Source organism: Sapajus apella, unplaced genomic scaffold, assembly GCF_009761245.1.
Source record: "Sapajus apella isolate SASKATOON/1434 unplaced genomic scaffold, GSC_monkey_1.0 scaffold20, whole genome shotgun sequence".
NCBI classification, from domain to species: domain Eukaryota; kingdom Metazoa; phylum Chordata; class Mammalia; order Primates; family Cebidae; genus Sapajus; species Sapajus apella.
The window spans coordinates 9,242,205-9,259,685 of NW_022436960.1; the positions used below are offsets into that span (position 1 = coordinate 9,242,205).

Here is a 17,481-nt window from a genome sequence, read left to right on the forward strand (position 1 = left end):
AGACCATCACCAGCCTGGGTAACAGAGCGAGACTCTTAAAAAAAAAAAAAATGGGTATTCTATGTCCTTTACATTTCCATATATATTTTAGAAACATCATGTCAATTTCACAAAAAAGAAAATTACATAAAAGCCTGCTAGAATTTCTATTGAGATTGCCTTGAATCTGTAGACCAGTTTGTAATGTATTAGCAACAATGTATCTTAAAATTCAGTCTCGGCAGGGCGCCGTGGCACATGCCTGTAATCCCAGCTCTTTGGTAGGCCGAGGCAGGCGGATCACAAGGTCAAGAGATCGAGACCATTCTGGCCAATGTGGTGAAACTCCCATCTCTACTAAAAATACAAAAATTAGCTGGCGGTGGTGGCAGGTGCCTGTAGTCCCAGCTACTCAGGAGGCTGAGGCAGGAGAATTGCTTGAACCTGGGAGGCAGAGGTTGCAGTGAGCCAAGATTGTGCCCCTGCACTCCAGCCTGGCAACAGGAGGAGGACTGCTTGAATTTCTCTCAGCAATATTTTGTAGTTTCAGTCTATATGCCCTGCATGTGTTTTCATAATTTATTCCTAAATGTTTCAGTTTGGATGCTACTGTGTCATTTGAAAACAGCTGGATGCTATTGAAGTTTCACTTTAACTGGTGTGGCTGATATTTATAAATGCAGTTGATGTTTGCAATATTGTTAACTTCACTTAGGTCTAGCAGTTGTTTGTAGATTCCTTAGTACTTTCTACATAAACAATGTCGTACATGAATAAAGCAAGTTTTGCATCTTTCTTTCCAATCTTGATATCTTTCTTTTCTTCTTTCCTCCCTTCTTCATTACACTGGTTAAGACTCCCATCATGATATTAACTCGAAGTGCCTCCAATCTAAAGTAGAACACATGTTTTCTTTTCGGTTTAAGTGCTTTTTTTTGCGTTTGCTTGAGGCTTATGGGCTATAGTTGTATATTCCAGGAAGTCAGAAGGGCCCAGTTCGTACTACTCAGGGTGTGTTAGAAGGCAGCAGGTGGCTCACACCTGTAATCTCAGTACTTTGGGAGGCCGAAGTGGGCAGATTGCTTGAGGTTAGGAGTCCAAAACCAGCCTGGCCAACATGGTGAAACCTCATCTCTATTAAAAATATAAAAACGAGCTGGGCATGATGACTCACACCTATAATCCCAGTTACTCAGGAGGGTGAGACAGGAGGATCACATGAACCTGGGAGACAAAGGTTACAGTGAGCCAGGATAGTGCCACTGCACTTCATTCTGGGCATGGGCAACAGAGTGAAACTCTGTCTCCAAAAAAAAAAAAGAAAGAAAGAAGCCAGCTGGCACACCCTCGAGTTTTGGGTTATTCTTTTTTTTTTTTTCCAATTTATTTATTTTATTGCATTTTAGGTTTTGGGGTACATGTGAAGAACATGCAAGATTGTTGCATAGGTACACATGTGGCAGTGTGATTTGCTGCCTTCCTCCCCATCACCTGCATTTGGCATCTCTCCCCTTGCTATCTCTCCCCAACTCCCCACCCCCCACCGTCCCTCCCCTATTTCCCCCCAACTGACCCCAGTGTGTAGTGCTCCCCTCTCTGTGTCCGAAAGCAGCTTTGATAAACGCTAAAGGCTATTTGGGTTTTTAGATTAATATTCAATTTAGTGAAATAAATTTAAAAATCTAATAATCCTTAAGTTCTTAGCTTTAATTAAAATCCTAATATTCTATTTATAAAGCTAAGGAGATTTTTACAACTTGGTTGAGCAAATTCTCCTAGTTTAGGATACATGTATATTAACATAATCGGATTTCCTTTTGTGTATATGTGTGTATATAAATATCTAAACATTGTCAATTTTCTTCTTAAACACTGCATGTATCTCTAACAAGCAAAGACTTCCCATGAACACAGATGAATTTTATAAATCTAATAAAATAAACAGATAATTTTGAATGTTAAGTTTTCTTAAACAATATTGTTAATAAAATTGTTTTTAAAGTAGAATGCCTTTCAACTTTATAATCGTAAGATTAGTCTCTTATGAAAGTACATCATTAAAATTGGATTTATAACTAATCTGTCACATATGCCAAGTTCTTATACACAAGTTAAATACTCAATATGTACAAATTAATCCCAACACTAATGCCAAAAATGTTAATGCCATTGGTTTTATTTTGTTTTATTTTCTCCATAAATAATTATAAGCATTTCTAGGTTTTTAACTAAGACAGTAGTTTTGAGCAGACAGTAGTATTCAGCTATTAATACAAAGGCAGTAGGCCAAGGCAGTAGTTTTTAACAGGATGGTACTGCCCCCTAGGGAGCATTTGGGAAATTTGATGGTGTGTTTTTAGTAGTCAGCAATTGGCGGGGGATGCTGGTATTTAGTTCTTGGGACAGGGGCCTGACATCCTGAAATAGGTAAGACAATCCTGCATAACTAAAAGTGACTCTGTATAAGTGTCAAAGGTCTCTTCATACAAGCAAAATGTTCATAATTATTTCAGCCTAGAACTTTACCATGTTTTAGGTATTGTTGGTATAGTTTTAATATAGATTGAATTTTTAGGAATTTTGTTATCTTGCAAATAAGGGAGAAATCACACTTAATTTGTTCCAAACTTTACCAACAGTTATTCACCATTTCAGAAAATCGTATCATTGGTAGCAGTGCTGGATTTTCAGTAGTCCCATTCATGGTGATCAGATGTATATATATGTATATAAATATATGGATATGTTTCTTAAGTCCTTGTTTTAAAACATCAAATATAAAAAATAAGCGTTGGCTGGGTGCAATGGCTCACACCTGTAATCCCAGTACTTTGGGAGGCTGAGGCGGGTGGATCATGAGGTCAGGAGTTTGAAACCAGCCTGGCCAACATGGTGAAATTCTGTCTCTACTAAAAACACAAAAGTTTGCTAGGCATGGTGGCACGCGCCTGTAATCCCAACTACTCGGGAGGCTGAGGTAGAAGAATCGCTCGAACCCAAGAGGTGGAAGTTTCAGTGAGTCAAGACGGCACCGCTGCACTCCAGCCTGACAGAGCAAGACTCCATCTCAAGAAAAAAAAAGAAAGGCATTAAGAATTTACCATTGAATATGGTATCATCTTAAATCCAAACTTATATGGGTGCAAACAACTCATTCTTTCATTATACCTTCTGGTGTAATAGTGCTTGACCATGTGCATATTGAAATATACACTATTTTATTACAAATAATTTTACGTCTCTTCTGTTTGGGCAATACCTTGTGTGCAACTATAATAGATGATGTTGTCTATGAATTTCATTTCAGGATAGTAGAAAGCATTACAAAGTATTTTTAATCTTCACAAAAAATGTGTAGCCCTGGGTTAACAATTTTGATACTGCTGTGCACAGATTTTAAATCAAATAATAAATTTATAAGATTGAAACAGTGTGCTATTGTTGCCAAAAGAGGTAGCTTTAGGAACAGAACAGAAAATATCCAAACAGATATGCTGGTATATATACCAGCCAGTGAGTTTTGAATATAAGGAGTGGATATCAAATCAACGATTTGATTTAATAACAGTAGTGGAACAACTGGCTAAGACATTTATGAATACGTAAAGCACTATATGTACCAATCTACATTCCAGATGGATTAAAGTAAATCTTAAATAGCAAGCCCCCAGAAGAACCTAAAGAAAATACATGTGACAGTGTACAGAATAGCTAGTAGAAATGGCCTTTTATAAGACAAAAATAATAAAGTAAAATATTGGTAAGTTTGCATAAATATTAAACACTTTTCTATGAAAAAAAAAGACACCAAAAAGGCAGCAATGAACTAGAAATAAAAATTTGCAACATCTATAAGAATGGATGAAGATAATTAATATATCATTAATTCCTATATATCAATAAGGAAAAAAATACTTCAGTAGAACAAAGGTCCAAGAATATGAGAAGATAACTCACAAAATAAGGAGTACATGAGGCTAAAAAGTTTAAAAATAGTTTAGTTTCACTAGTGGTAAAGGGAAATGTATATTAAAAGAATCCACATATTAAATCAACAAAGGGTTTTTGCTGTTGTTTCTTTTCTTAACAACAAAGCTAATTGTTAGTGAGGAGCAGAAAAAAATGGATCCTCCTACAAACTTCTGGGAAAATGTAAACTGATGGCAATATTTTTGGACGTCAACATAACAACATAGGTATTAGGTGCTATTAGAAAAAAAATGCGTAGTTTCTGACCCAGCAGTTCCACCTCTAGGAATATACAGAAAATACTTGTGCCTCATAATGTTAGCGCTTCATGCTAAGATAACTTATCAGCACAAAAATCAGACTTGAAACCCTTAAAAGGGGGCCTGATACGTTGTATCCACGGGGATGGAATATTTAATGACAGTTCAGTATCATGTTAAAGTTCTGGAAAAGGCAAATGGGCGGGGATGGGATGGTTGCCAGGAGGGGGGACGGGATGACTCCAAAAGAGCCTGAGAGAATTTGGTGGAGTGGCCGGGCATGTAAAAAAATGGTCTGTATCAGAGCTGTCAAAGTCACCCAGACCCATAGAAGTGTACACTAAAAGGGTGAATTTAAACTTGTGTAAATGACATACACCTTAATAAACTTGACTTTAAAAAAATCTTGTTGAGGAATATTAAACAACCTGGGTAAATCTAAATGGTTGATTAACTAAAGTGGGTAACTTGCAAAGCGGAGTGTGACGGGAACTTGGCAGGTAGTGGAGGGGGTGTTTACATATTCAGGCTGGAAGGAAAAGTGCCAGAATGTATTATGTTAGTGTCTCTCTGGAGGTGAAATTAAACACCGGTTTTCTCCTTGTATCTTGTTCGTTATTTTTATTTATTTATTTATATTTGCAGCTTTGTTATTGGCGGGTTGGAGTCGGGGGCGGCGTTACAGGAATTTGGGAGCACGGCCCACGGGCTACGGCTTTCCAGCGCTTTTCTCTGCGGTGGATCTGTCGATCCGGGACCGGCCAGCAGGGGAGCGGGGGCGGTGCCCGGGCGAGAGCGGCGTGGGGAGGGCGGGGCCTGCGTCTTACTGGGCAGAGTACGGGCGTATCCCTGTGGGATGGAGGAGGAAGGAACACCCCAAGAACGCTGTCATTTCCTGGGTCGAGTTGGAACCCGGACGGCCTCACCATGATGAGTGAGTCTTGCTTCCCCAGGGGGCGGGCGGGCTGGGAGCGGAGCAGGCCTTCCCGACCCCAGCCCTGGAAGAGACGGGAAATAGCTCCGTTCCCTGATTCCATTAACCGGCTGATTACTGACTCCCTCCCTCTCTCTCCCTTTTCTTCTCTCCCTTCCTTCTCCCCCTCCCCTCTGCCTTCCCCTGGCACTCCCTCTAGAACAGGCAGCTGCTGCTGCAGTGGGTGGAGGTAAGTTACCTGGATCGATCGCTTCTGACTCTGGACCCTCACCTAGCCTGGTCCGGGGGTGCTGGGAGACCGCAGAGATGACGCGCTGAGCTGGCTCTCACCCCCTTACCCTCCACTCCCGAAGCTGCCTGAGCAGCATCAAGATACTCCAGGGAAAAGCTCCCTCCCATTCCAGCCCCAGCTTCTCCTCTAGTCCTTATATAGGATAAGCGTAGAAGGAAGATTTCGTTTGAAAGAGGATTTGTAGCTAAACTCCACATGGCTCTTTTCACATTTATGTTCGGACACACACACACACACACACACACACACACACACCTAGAGACCCAATGAAGGACACACACACACACACACACACACACACACACACACACCCCTAGAGACCCAATGAAGGGTATTGACTTTCACCGCATCACACAGCAAGTTAGAGACAAACCAGGGCTATGCCTGGCCTTCCTATGACGTCTTTTCCTCGCCTGGTTCCACACTCACCACCTCTTCTTCACCATGAGACCCCGAAGCTGCCGTCTTCCTATTGCTAAAGCTGACAGTCCCCAGAAACTGTCAAGGAATTCCTAAGGGGAGGGTTCCCTTCTCCTGAGCCCATCTCTGCACCCAGCCCACCCAGCTTCTCTCCCCTGAGCCCACCCAGCTTCTCTCTCCTGAGCCCACCCAGCTTCTCTCTCCCCACAGCCCTGGCAGTGGGGGCTGTGCCCGTGGTGCTCAGTGCCATGGGCTTCACTGGGGCAGGAATCGCCGCGTCCTCCGTAGCAGCCAAGATGATGTCCGCAGCAGCCATCGCCAATGGGGGTGCGATTTCTGCGGGGAGCCCGGTGGCTATTCTGCAGTCGGTGGGTAAGTGTCCTGGACGGACCACCAGAGCTGGGAAAAGACAGCCTGAGGCTGAGCCCAAGGGAGGCCTTCTCCTTGCCCTGCAGTTCTGTGACCCTCAGCTTCCTGGATCTTCAGTCTCTCCCTCACTGTCCCCTCTTCTGGCTCCTTCTGAGTGAGGTTTGGGGTGGGAGTGGAGGAGTGATGGGGTGCTGGGTAGGGAGAAGAGGAAGGGAACCCAGGCCAGAAGTGATGCCTGCGCACTTTCACCTGGGTGACCTGGGCAAGGTCCCCTGCCCTCTCTGGGCCTCAGTGGCCTCCTGTGTAAAGTGAACACACTGTAGCTCTTGGGGTCTGTCTGTGGATGACTCTCCGCCTCTCAGTTACCATGAATTCACCCCTGACTTGTCTTTTAGCTGCCTCTAGCAGCCTCTACCCAAAGCAGGGCACCGGGGTTTTCAGGACGTGAAGGGGGGATCTGGACGGGATTTCTGGGTCACTGCCCGTCCCCTGTCCTCATTCATTCTGTCTCCTCCCCAGGGGCATCTGGACTCTCCACATCATTCAACGTCCTCCTGGCCTCTATTGGGTCAGCGATAGGGGCCTGCTTGGGGAGAAGGAGATGAGGCAAGAGAAAATGTACCCCAAGGTGAACCTCCAAAACCCCCACTCAAGTCAGAGAAACATGAGGAATAAAGGTCACGTGCAGATGCGCCTCACTGTGTTTGCTTCTTGCAGCTCTGTTTGGAGTTCTGAACTGGAGGCTGCCAGTTCTCCCCACCTCCCAGCCTGCCTTGTCATGGAGGGGCAGAGGGAGGGCTTAACCTTGCACAGCATCGGTAAGCAGAAGGCTTTGGTTGGTCTCAGCCTTACAAGGATGGGCCGTATGACCCAGGGCCATTCATGGGCCTTCTGTGGGCCTCAATTTCCCCCTTATTCAGTGTTGGCACTGTCACAGGTTCCTGGTGGGAGCGGGTGAGGGGTAGCCAGGGCACTTCAGGAGCCACTGACCGCAGAGCCCTCTGTTCTTCTTCATTAATGACACTAGACACCCAGAATGAACAAGACACAACCTTGCCTTGCCCAACCTCAAAGTCTGTCAGAGGCTGACAAGCAAGCCAGCAGAAAGAGATAGTGCCAAGTGTTATATTCGGGCTCTGGGCACTTTGAGGGAGGAGGCTGTCAGGAATGGTCACCAAACCGTGTCTGGAAGATTGAAGGAGAGGCTGAGTTCATGTGTGAAGACCTGGAGCCCTGACCACACCCTCACTGTGTTAGTCTGTTTTGGGTTGCAATAAAGGAATACCTGAAACTGGGTAATTTATAAAGAAAAGAGGCCAGGCCCAGTGGCTCACGCCTGTAATCCCAACACTTTGAGAGGCCGAGGCGGGCAGATCATGAAGTCAGGAGTTCAAGACCAGATGGGCCAACATAGTGAAACCCCATCTCTACTAAAAATACAAAACAATTAGCCAGGCATAGTGGCAGGCACCTGTAATCCCAGCCTCATGAGGCTGAGGCAGGAGAATCGCTTGAACCCTGGAGGCGGAGGTTGCAGTGAGTCAAGATGGCGCCAGTGCTCTCCAGCCGGGGCGACCGTGTGAGACTCCATCTTAAAAAAAAAAGAAAGAAAGAAAAGCAGCCTATTTGGCCCACAGTTCTGCAGCCTATACAAGAAGCATGGTGCCGGCATTTACTTCTGGTGAGAGCCTCGGGAAGCTTACAATTGCAGAAGGGGAAGGAGGAGCAGGCATGTCGCATGATGAGAGAGGGAGCAAGAGAGATACCAGGCTATTCTAAACAGCTAGGTCTCTTGTGAACAAATAGAATGAAAACTCACTCCTTACTGTGGGGAGGGCACCAAGTCATTCACGAGGAATCCGCCTCTATGACCCAAACACTAGGCCCCACTTCCAACGCTGGGAATCACATTTTAACATGAGTCTTGGAGGAGACAAACATCCAAACTCTATCAGTCACCTAAAGACTCCAGTCTTCCTTACCCGAACAAAAGTGACACAGACCATTATGTTCAGGGCAGTGACAGACTCCAGCTAGCACGGGAGGAGTCAGAGGAGGTAGGGATCTGTTCTCATACCTGGGGAGGCTCCCTGGAAGAGGAGGCAAAAGGCCTGGGCCTTGAAAGGTGAATGGAAGTCTGACAGAGGAGGAGAGAGGCAAAGGGAAAGATGTCCCAGGAGGAAGTAAGTACCAGCTGCTCAGTGAGAGACCTGGAGAGGGATATGTAACTGGGCCTTTCCATGGCAGCATGGGTGGAAGGCAGTAGCTCCGAGAAGCCATCAAGAGAAAGGGGACCTCCGATGGTCTTCCAAGGAGGGAACTTCCAAGCATGGAGGTTTTACAGGGAGGCACGTCTGGTCTGGATGACCCCCAGCTGTCCTTCTGCCCGCATGCATTTTAGGTGTCCTGTGCCAAGGCATGTGCATCCTCTGCTGCTCCTGAAACTCCCCTTTGCCCAGCTGGAGTGTAGTGGCACAATCATGGCTCACTGTGGCCTCAACCTCTTGGCTCAAGTGATTCTCCCATGTCTGCCTCCTGAGTAATTGGGACAACAGGTGTGCACCACCGTGCCTGGCTAAATGTCTGTGGGTTTTTTTTGTGTGTAGTGATGGAGTTTCATCATGTTTGAGACCAGCCTGGGCTCAAGGGATCCCTCTGATTCCCCAAAGTGCAGAGATTGCAGGCATGAGCTACCTTGCCCGACTGATAATCTCCGTTTTGCCATTCACGTACCAAAATCACAGGAGTGATAGCTCAACATGTTCAGAAGCTTCACCAACACCCAGAGAGGAGGGGATTATGCCAGGGAGGTCATTGGGCACCATTCTTAGAATTCGGCCTGCTACAAAGGCCAAGCTGAGGGGTCAGAGGTAAAGAATCAGGTGAGAGCCATACAGCCGAGGTGGGGTGAGGAGCTGGCTGCCAGAATGGAAACAGGCCCTGGGAACTGGAAGACCTCACCTTCATGAGCGGGACAAGGGAGGAGGTCACGACCTACACCTAGAATAATGGATGCTCCGAGGTGACCTGCCTTGCAGGACTGTCTACTGGGCTTTAGCTGGGATGCAGGCTCGTCCATCCTCCCAAACCCAGGTCAGACCTGCTTTCCTTTCAGAAAGGCTCAGATTTCTAGTTAATGCAGGGGGTTTTACCTTTCACTTCAATGAGGGTCTTCCAATGTTCTAATGAATGCCCTAACATCGAGGGAATTATTTGGGGAATGTGTACATTTTGTGGGGAGAAGTTTCACAGCTTTTTTCAGATTCCCCAAGGCATCAAAGAAAGGGGAAGGTGGGGGAAAAGAATCACATATTGAAAGAACACCCTGAGAAGGTGTTAATTCCTACGGCTGTATAGAAACCATGCTTCATTGACCCAGTTAAGAGACGTGGATGAGTTGTTGAATGTTTTTGAAATGTCTGTAGCACTAGACTCACAGTTCTGCTTCCCTTTGGAAACCTAGGGTGGGGTGCACAGGGTTGCAGTGTCTGTGGTCACTGCACAGTTGAAAACCCTTCAGTGCCTCTCCAAAGTCCTCAGGATAAAATCCACACTCTCCTTCCTTGACATGCCTCTGGCCCCCAAGGCATGGGCTGGCCCCTGGCATAACACTTATCGGAGGTCAGTGCCCATGGCCATCTGCCTGTGGGTCCATCCCTTCAACTCACCATGAGGGCTGCTGAGGTAAAGACCGAGCTGTGCCCTTCTCTTCCTTGGGGTCCAGCCCTGTGCATGGACCACAGCATGTGCTCATAGACGGTGTGGAAAGGAGCAGCAAAACAACATATGAACGAATTCCTGATACTCTGGGGCAGAACACATTGCAGCGATGAGAAGTGTCTACAAGGCCTTGTTCTGGTTAGGGAAGGACATTTCAGGACCAGGGTCCTAAGGAAGAAAGGTCAGCGCCCTGACAAATTAAAGTTTCCTATTGGCTATTGGGGGAAAAGGGCCAGGGCCAGGGCAGTGGAGTCTGGGACGACTCGGGACATTGACGTTGAGACTTGTCAGTGACATATGTGAGCCTAAGCCAACCACTCAGGAAACAGCCACTGGATTTGCAGAGGGTGGGGGCGGGGTACGTGTGCAAAGATGTGAGGCTCTGGCTTTGGGGTAAGTGGCTAAAAACAGGCTGTTCGCACCCCCCTCACCCCTCACTTCCCCCACCACCCCTCACTTCCCCCACCGCTTTCCCTGCTCTTGAGTCCTCATGGGAACTGAGCCAAACACAAGCCCTGGCTGGGATCTTGAAGGCCATTTAGTTCAACTCCCCATTTAGAGAGGCGCAAACAGACTCAGAGAGGAGGTGACCTGCCAGGGTTACATACAGAGTCAGTAGCAGGGTAGCGACAGCTTGTCTTCAAATTTAGATTCATTTTGGTTCATCATATCCCAAGTTTTTGTGATGACAGTGTGGGGAAAGAGAATTGAGCCCTAACATGCCCCTTCCCCACCTCAAGAATCACGCTGCGCCGGCCCCACAGCCAGCGAGAGGAAAAGCTTCTGGGAAGAGTTGCAACAATTAACCTTTCTTTCTTGTTTTCCTCTGGGGTGTAGGGTTTGGTATATTTCACCCCAGGTGTGTTTGCTATAGCTGGCTCCTCACTGGGTCAGGACAGCTGGGCACCTTCTCTCCTGGCACAGTTCTCTTCACTGCAGGGCGAGGGGCAGGGAGCTAGAGGAAGTTCACAAAGCCAGCCGCCGCAGCAGCAGACCCAGTGGAGCCCAGGACTAACTTGGTCAACCTGGAGAGCCCAGTTGCTCCTGAGGAGAGGGTGAACGCAGTGGGGCATGCCTGTCACGGAAGCTCTATGGGACAGGACTGTGGGGGAAGAGACTCCAGTGACCCTCAGGAGGGCCTGAGGCCCAGAGACCTCACCCAGTTCCCCTCGTGTTTCCCAGCACCCTCGGGTGTTCTGGGCAAGGCTGCTGCAGGCATGAACTCTTGTGGTAAATTCCAGAGCTGGAAGCAGCCTCATTCTTCAGGGAAGGAGGCTGCACCCCAGAAGGGAGGAGACGCCCAGGTAACCCAGCAAGTCTGCTTCAGGGTGAGTGTTCCTGAGCCCGCTGTTCCTGGCCAGGGCTCTTTCCCTCCCTCCCCATCTCCCACAGGGCTGTTAGCTCATCAGAGAAATCCTGAGAGAATGGTAGAGAGAGACAGAGGAACAGAGAGATTGAGGCTCATGGGGTTGAGCTCAGGACTGGGCCCTTGGAGGCTCTTGCTCTCTTCATCGCCCTCCCCAGCAAGCCCTGCCAGGCTGCTTACCCAGTGACTGCAGAGTAACCACCAGGCTGCCTGAGGCAACTCCGCCCCTGTCGGCGATGGCCGCTGCGGACGTCACCTTGGCTGCTATGGAGTTCTCGGCCATTCCCACCCCAGTGAAGCCCCTGGCACCGAGCACCACAGGCACAGCCTGCACCTCCGTGGCTGCGGGGAAGAGGAGCTGGGTCGGTTCACGGGCTCAGGAGAAGGAACCCCCCCCCCACATACAGTGGGGGAGGGGCTTGGGGACCTCAGGGAATCTGGAGAAAGAGGTGAACTCTGAGCTTGGGAGAGACTATGGGCACGGCCAGTAGGCACGACTCGAGGGGAGCACAGCCAGGCGGGGGAAGTAGAGGAAAAGCTAGTGGGGTCACTGGGCACAGGGCTCTGGGCCAAGCTCTGATAGGCAGCAGGACCTTCCTTGGGAAAGTCACTTGACCTCCCGCTCAGCGTCTGCCTTAGCCAAATGCTGGAACAGGGAAGTGGTTTGCAAGTTTCTCATCTTTGCTTTCATCATTTGGGGAGCAAATCTCATTAGAGGAGCAGATCTTGCCCTGGAGATTATGTAAGAGGCACATTCAGAACAGCTCAAAGAGGCACTCTAGGGCTCCGTGGTGTTGCCACTGAGCACATTGGAAGCCACTAAACCAAGGGGAGCTGAGCCCCAGCATCTCTTTCCTGTCTACTGTGTTCAATCTCTATTGGTTCACCCTATGCAATCCTGATGATAGCCCTGAATGGGCATTACCAACCCTTTCCCTGGAGAGGAATGGGAGCTCAGAGGAGTTCAAAGACATGCCCAAGGTCATTCAGTGAACGTTCTGCCAAGGGGAAATGGCCCCTGCCTGGCTACCACCACGCCCTGCCCGCACACATTCCAGCTCCCAGTCTCCAGGTTCCCTGCTTCCAGCTTCCAGAGCCGTTATTTCTAGTTCCTTGTTTCATATGTAGCCCCTCATCCCACCTCCTCCCCTGATCACCCACGCGAAGGGAGCCTTGGCATGGACAATGCCGGCTGCTCCCCAAGTCCACCTCCCTAGAGGCAGGAGGTTACTTGGGCCCCTTCCCCACAGACTCACCTCCAATCACAACTGAAGCAATCCTGGCTGGAAACCAAAAGAACAGTCTGTGAGTGGATCCACGCTGGCCTCCCCTCCACTGTCTGAGCCAGCTGCCCATCTAGTGGGAGGGGGCTGCCCCAGGCTGGGAGCCAGAAGAAGGGATGACTCCCTCTACTGCTCTGTTTCGTTTCGGGAAGTGGAATTACTGGAGAAGGCGAAGGTCACTGGAGGGTTTGACTCCAGTGCTTGTCCTGATTAATTTACGAGGTCCCGACCTAGTTGGTTGGTTGGTTGATTAGGGGAAATCAGAACTTCTCTTTTCTTCCTCCCAAGCCAGGTTTAGTTCAAATAAAAGGCAGAATAAAAATGAACAAAACCTTCTAGATGTGGCTAGGAAGGCATGCTACTCTGACGTCTGTTCCTGGTAACACAGGATACTTGGCAATGGAATTTAGGGCTTGGTGGTTTGACCGGGACAGGGAGAAGTGAAGAGGATGGGTGTCATGCTTTCTGAGCAGGGCTGTTAGCTCACCTGAAGCAGGGTCAGTGTTTATTAGTGAGGGATACCATGACTTTCTCCTATAGTCCAGAAAAACTCTTCAGATGTAATAAGTCCTCATGGTAGAGAAAGATGTGCTTCATTTTGCACTGCGTGGCTGAAGTCAGGGCAAGCACTGTGAAATGCTTGAATGCCACTTGAGAGCAATGCTTGAATGGAATGACTTGAAAGCTTCTGATTCTTCAAGGCCCATGCTATTGCTCCCTCCTCCAGGAAGCCTTCCCAGATTCTTCCAATCAGAACTCATCCTTGCTCCTCCATGACTGGAGCCACTCACAGCACTGGGTATGCATGGTTTGCTCCCTCACATGGTGAGTCCCTGGGAAGCAGGCAGAGGTTCCACTCCCCAGCAGCCAGAGGGGCCAAAACTGCAATTTGGAACCAGGAGTTCTAAAGATAGCCAGATGTGCAGGAGTGAGCTCAGCCAACTCCCAGGGAGAGGCCTTAGAGTGATGGTGGAGGAAGTAAAGAGACGCAGGTGTGAAGGTCAAACCCTTAGTGACCAGAAAGGCCACCTGGAGGGCTTATGAGCCCCAGGACTCAGGAATCAATAATCAGGTTAGAAGGTTCAGTTTTACTGGCAGGCAGGAGAGGTGATGCCAAGTTGCCTGGCAGCCTGGTAAGCCTGGCCCTGACACACAAAAGCCCTCAGGAACTGGCTGCTGTGTGTCTGGGGGCCTGCCTGTTAGGCTCAGCTGATGGCCATTGATAGGGCAAAGGAGCCTGACCTCTGCCCTATGCACCCTTCAGAACCTTCTCTGCCCTGAGACCTCCATGCAACCTTCCCCCACTTCTATTAATACTTTTTTTTTTTTTTTTTTTTGGAGACAGAGTCTTGCTCTGTCACCCAGGCTGGAGTGCAGTGGCACAATCTTGGCTCACTGCAACCTCTGCTTCCTGGATTCAAGCGATTCTCCTGCCTCAGCCTCCCAAGTAGCTGGGACTACAGGCATGTACCACCATGCCTGACTAATTTTTGTATTTTTGGTAGAGACCAGGTGTCACTCGGCCAACCAGCCAGGCTGGTCTCAAACTCCTGACCTCAAGTGATCCCCACCCACCGCCTCAGCTTGCAGGTGTGAGGCACTGTGCCAGGCATATTAATGCTTCTTGTCATTGATCATTATTCTACCTCCTGTTTCAAGGCCGGAAGCAGCACCTCCACGCCCTCCTGTCCAGCACAGAGCACTTGGACAACAGTAAATTGTCCCTGTTGGTAAATAAGAGATAGTATTATCTTCTTATCTTCCTCTGGGGTTGTTACAAGAATTAAACAAATGGACAAACCTCAAGTGCTAGACTTCATGACTAGGACATAAAAGCACTGGCTCAAATTGAGCTGTTAGTATTTTAATTTTATGAATTGCCTGATCTTAAACTGAGAAGTCATCTGCATTTCTGACAAACAGAAAGGACTGCTGGGTGTGGCCCAGGCCCTCACTTGCTCATGACACTTCTCTGCACTGAGTTGGGGGTACACAGAGTGATGTGTGTTGCCAAGGGCCAGTTACCTCCAAGTCGCAAAACAGGGTGCCAGTGAGGGACCCCAGCATGAAGGAGCTAACCTCCAGTGCCCCCAACAAGGGTCTGAGGATAGATGTGTTGGGGCTCAGGGCAGCCGAGGATGACAGGGTCAGCAAAGGGTGAGTGCACAGGGCTCAAATAGAGGGTAGAGGTTGGGGCAGGGTCACAAGTCAGGGTAGGGGTCATTCAAGACTATGCCATTTGTGCTGGTGGAGTTGGGAGAATCCCTGATGTCCACCCAGGAGACAGAAAAGTAAAGGGCAGTGGATACCTGCAAAGAAGCACTTGCCAGCAGGTAGAAGCCAGGATTAGATGCTCACTGAATAACATTGATGGATCTCAAGAATATGGTTCAGTGTGGGAAAGAGCGACAGAATGGGATCTACAACACGCTCTCCTGCATGTCAATTACAACGCATGCAAACAAAATAAAATACCTGTTCTGCAAAAATACATATGAAAACCAGACACACATCAAATCTATTACAAAGGTTGACTTTGAGGGATGGGAATTGAGGGTGAAAAGGAAGACAAATGAGAATAAATAAATAAAACCAGAAAGAGATCTCACAGAAACCAGTGAAAAAAGTGGGCTGAAGAATTTTGTTAAAATCAGTACTCTGATTTTAATTGAGATCTCGTAGGGCGCAGGGACCCTGTTGACAAGGGAAACTCCCAAAGGAGGTGAATTCTGATGGTGAATTCAGGGGAAGGAAGAGCTGAAGAGAGTGGGACTCAGTGATAGACAGTTTTGGGCTAGGCAGGAGGGGGTCTGGGCCGGGGGGTGGGGGGGACCTGTGGGACACCCAGGGCTAGGCCTGCCCCTGGCCCCTTCCCAGATGGAAAGCCGGGGCGGACACCTGCAGTGGGAGGACAGGGCAGGGCAGCAAGGCTGCAGGTGTTCCCCCATTTTCTCTCCCATGGTTCCCTGGACGGGACTGCCACCTGCCACAGTCGCCTCCTCGCCCCCAGCAGCAGCCCCTCCCGGGAACACTCACCCACAGGCAAAGCTACAGCACAGCCAGAGGCCACCCTGGCCACACCAGTCACTGCTCGGGTGAATTCCATGGCCTAGAGAGTAAGAGTTCCTCAACTTCAGCCAAAGGGATAGAGCTCTAAGGACGTGATGGGCACACAACCTGGCTTGCCTCCCACTGTCCTGAAAGATGTGAGGGGCTCCAGGGGGCTAGGGAGGCTGCTGTAAGCTGTGGGGACAGCAGGCCTGGAAAGGAACCTGGGGTGAGGGAAGGAGGGATGTTGGAGAGTTGGGGCTACCAAAGGACGTGTGTTAGCCCAGGGCCCTGAGGGATGCTATTTCCCCTGGGGTGGTAGGGGGGTGCTGCTTTCTTCCTCCTGAAAGCCCCAGTGCCAACTTCTTAGACAGTTCTGGGACTTCCTTATATCTCCACGGAGCAATTGAAAAGACACCAAAATTAGGAAATCAGAACCAATCACATTTTAAGGCGTATACGGCAGGTAAGGTAACTGTTCTTCTGTAATCTCCTCACTAACATGAAAAAGAGAGGACACGCCCCCACCCATATTACAAATGAGGAAATGCGGTCTGGCTCAGTGATTTACTCCAGGTCAGAGGCTTCCCATAGCAAAGCAACACCCCATCTCTACACACAAACACACACACACACACACACACACACACACACACACACACACACACGACAAATACTATATGATTCCACCAATCAGCAGTACCCAGAGTAGTCAAATTCATAAGGACAGAATGTAGAATTCCCAGGGCAGGAGGAGGGGGCAGAGCAGATCTGTTTAATGGGGACAGAGATTCATTTTCACAAGATGAAAAAATTCTGGAGTTGTATCATAACAACGTGAATATGTATCTAACACTGCTGAACTGTACTTTAAAAATGGTGGCCAGGTAAGGTGGCTTACGCCTGTAATCCCAACACTTTGGGAGGCCGAGGTGGGTGGATCACCTGAGGTCAAGAGTTAGAGACCAGCCTGACTAACATGGTGAAACCCCATCTCTACCAAAGATACAAAACAATTAGCCAGGCATGGTGGCGGACACCTGTAATCCCAGCTACTCAAGAGGCCAAGGCAGGAGAATCGCTTGAACCCAGGAGGCAGAGGTTGCAGAGAACTGAGACTGCACCACTGCACTCCAGCCTGGTGACAGAGTGACACTCTGTCTCAAAAAAACATGGTCAAGATGGTAAATTTTATGAGGTTTAATCACAATATAAAAGGGAGGAAGGTCCATGGAAAGAAACGTATGAAATTGCAGCAGCACTTTACTTCTGAGAGTGGGATTGGGGGCGGAATGAGGGGCAAGGATGCTCATCAGAGATAAAGGGGCTTTAGCCTTACCTGTAGGAATCTAGGTTTTCAAGAGTAGAAGGTACTTCAAGATTTCTTAAGTAATTTAAATGCAATAAAATGCTAATTTTCATTAGAAAATAATATAATCCCATGCTGGAAAGTTAAAACTAAAAAGACAGTAACCTACCGTCCACTTGCCTTCAGGTCGTGGGCTGTTCCTTAACGGCTGGCGGGGTGAGAAGATAACACGACAGAGAGAGAAGCAGTGAGCCTGGCTGGGAGCCTACTTTAGTTTCCCCCAAGGGTCCTCGAGGCCCGTCTTCCCTCAGAACATCACCCATGCTGTCCTTTACAGACTCAGTGTCCCTTACCCCCCTCTCTTCTTTGAAACAGAAACCTCCTCTTTCAGGTATAGGAGCTCCTGCCCTGACTACGAGTGTAGCAGAGGCATGGGCTCTCCTCTCACTGTCTAAAGGTGAGCCCAGGTGCGCTTAAACCAATCAGCTCATCCCACCCAGCCTTTGGGCCAAGCTAATGGGTTTTAGGAATG

General features: G+C 48.5%; 2 protein-coding genes across 2 annotated transcripts; one reads left to right on the forward strand and one right to left on the reverse strand.

Annotated features, from left to right (window-relative positions):
• Window positions 1-4,912: 4,912 nt before the first annotated feature.
• Window positions 4,913-6,917, forward strand: IFI27L2 (interferon alpha inducible protein 27 like 2). The gene is given in 5 exon segments (XM_032287541.1): window positions 4,913-5,142; window positions 5,342-5,371; window positions 6,065-6,226; window positions 6,743-6,815; window positions 6,817-6,917. Coding segments are annotated over 5 exon segments (354 nt in total). The 5' UTR covers window positions 4,913-5,135; the 3' UTR covers window positions 6,899-6,917.
• A 1,968-nt stretch (window positions 6,918-8,885) lies between these two features.
• On the reverse strand, window positions 8,886-17,272 carry LOC116558062 (interferon alpha-inducible protein 27, mitochondrial-like). The gene is made up of 5 exons (XM_032287945.1): window positions 17,219-17,272; window positions 15,629-15,701; window positions 12,566-12,592; window positions 11,490-11,684; window positions 8,886-10,987 (listed from the first exon to the last, which is right to left on the reverse strand). Exons 1-5 carry the CDS (start codon window positions 17,270-17,272, stop codon window positions 10,899-10,901), a joined length of 438 nt encoding a protein of 145 aa, XP_032143836.1. The 3' UTR covers window positions 8,886-10,898.
• Window positions 17,273-17,481: the final 209 nt, after the last annotated feature.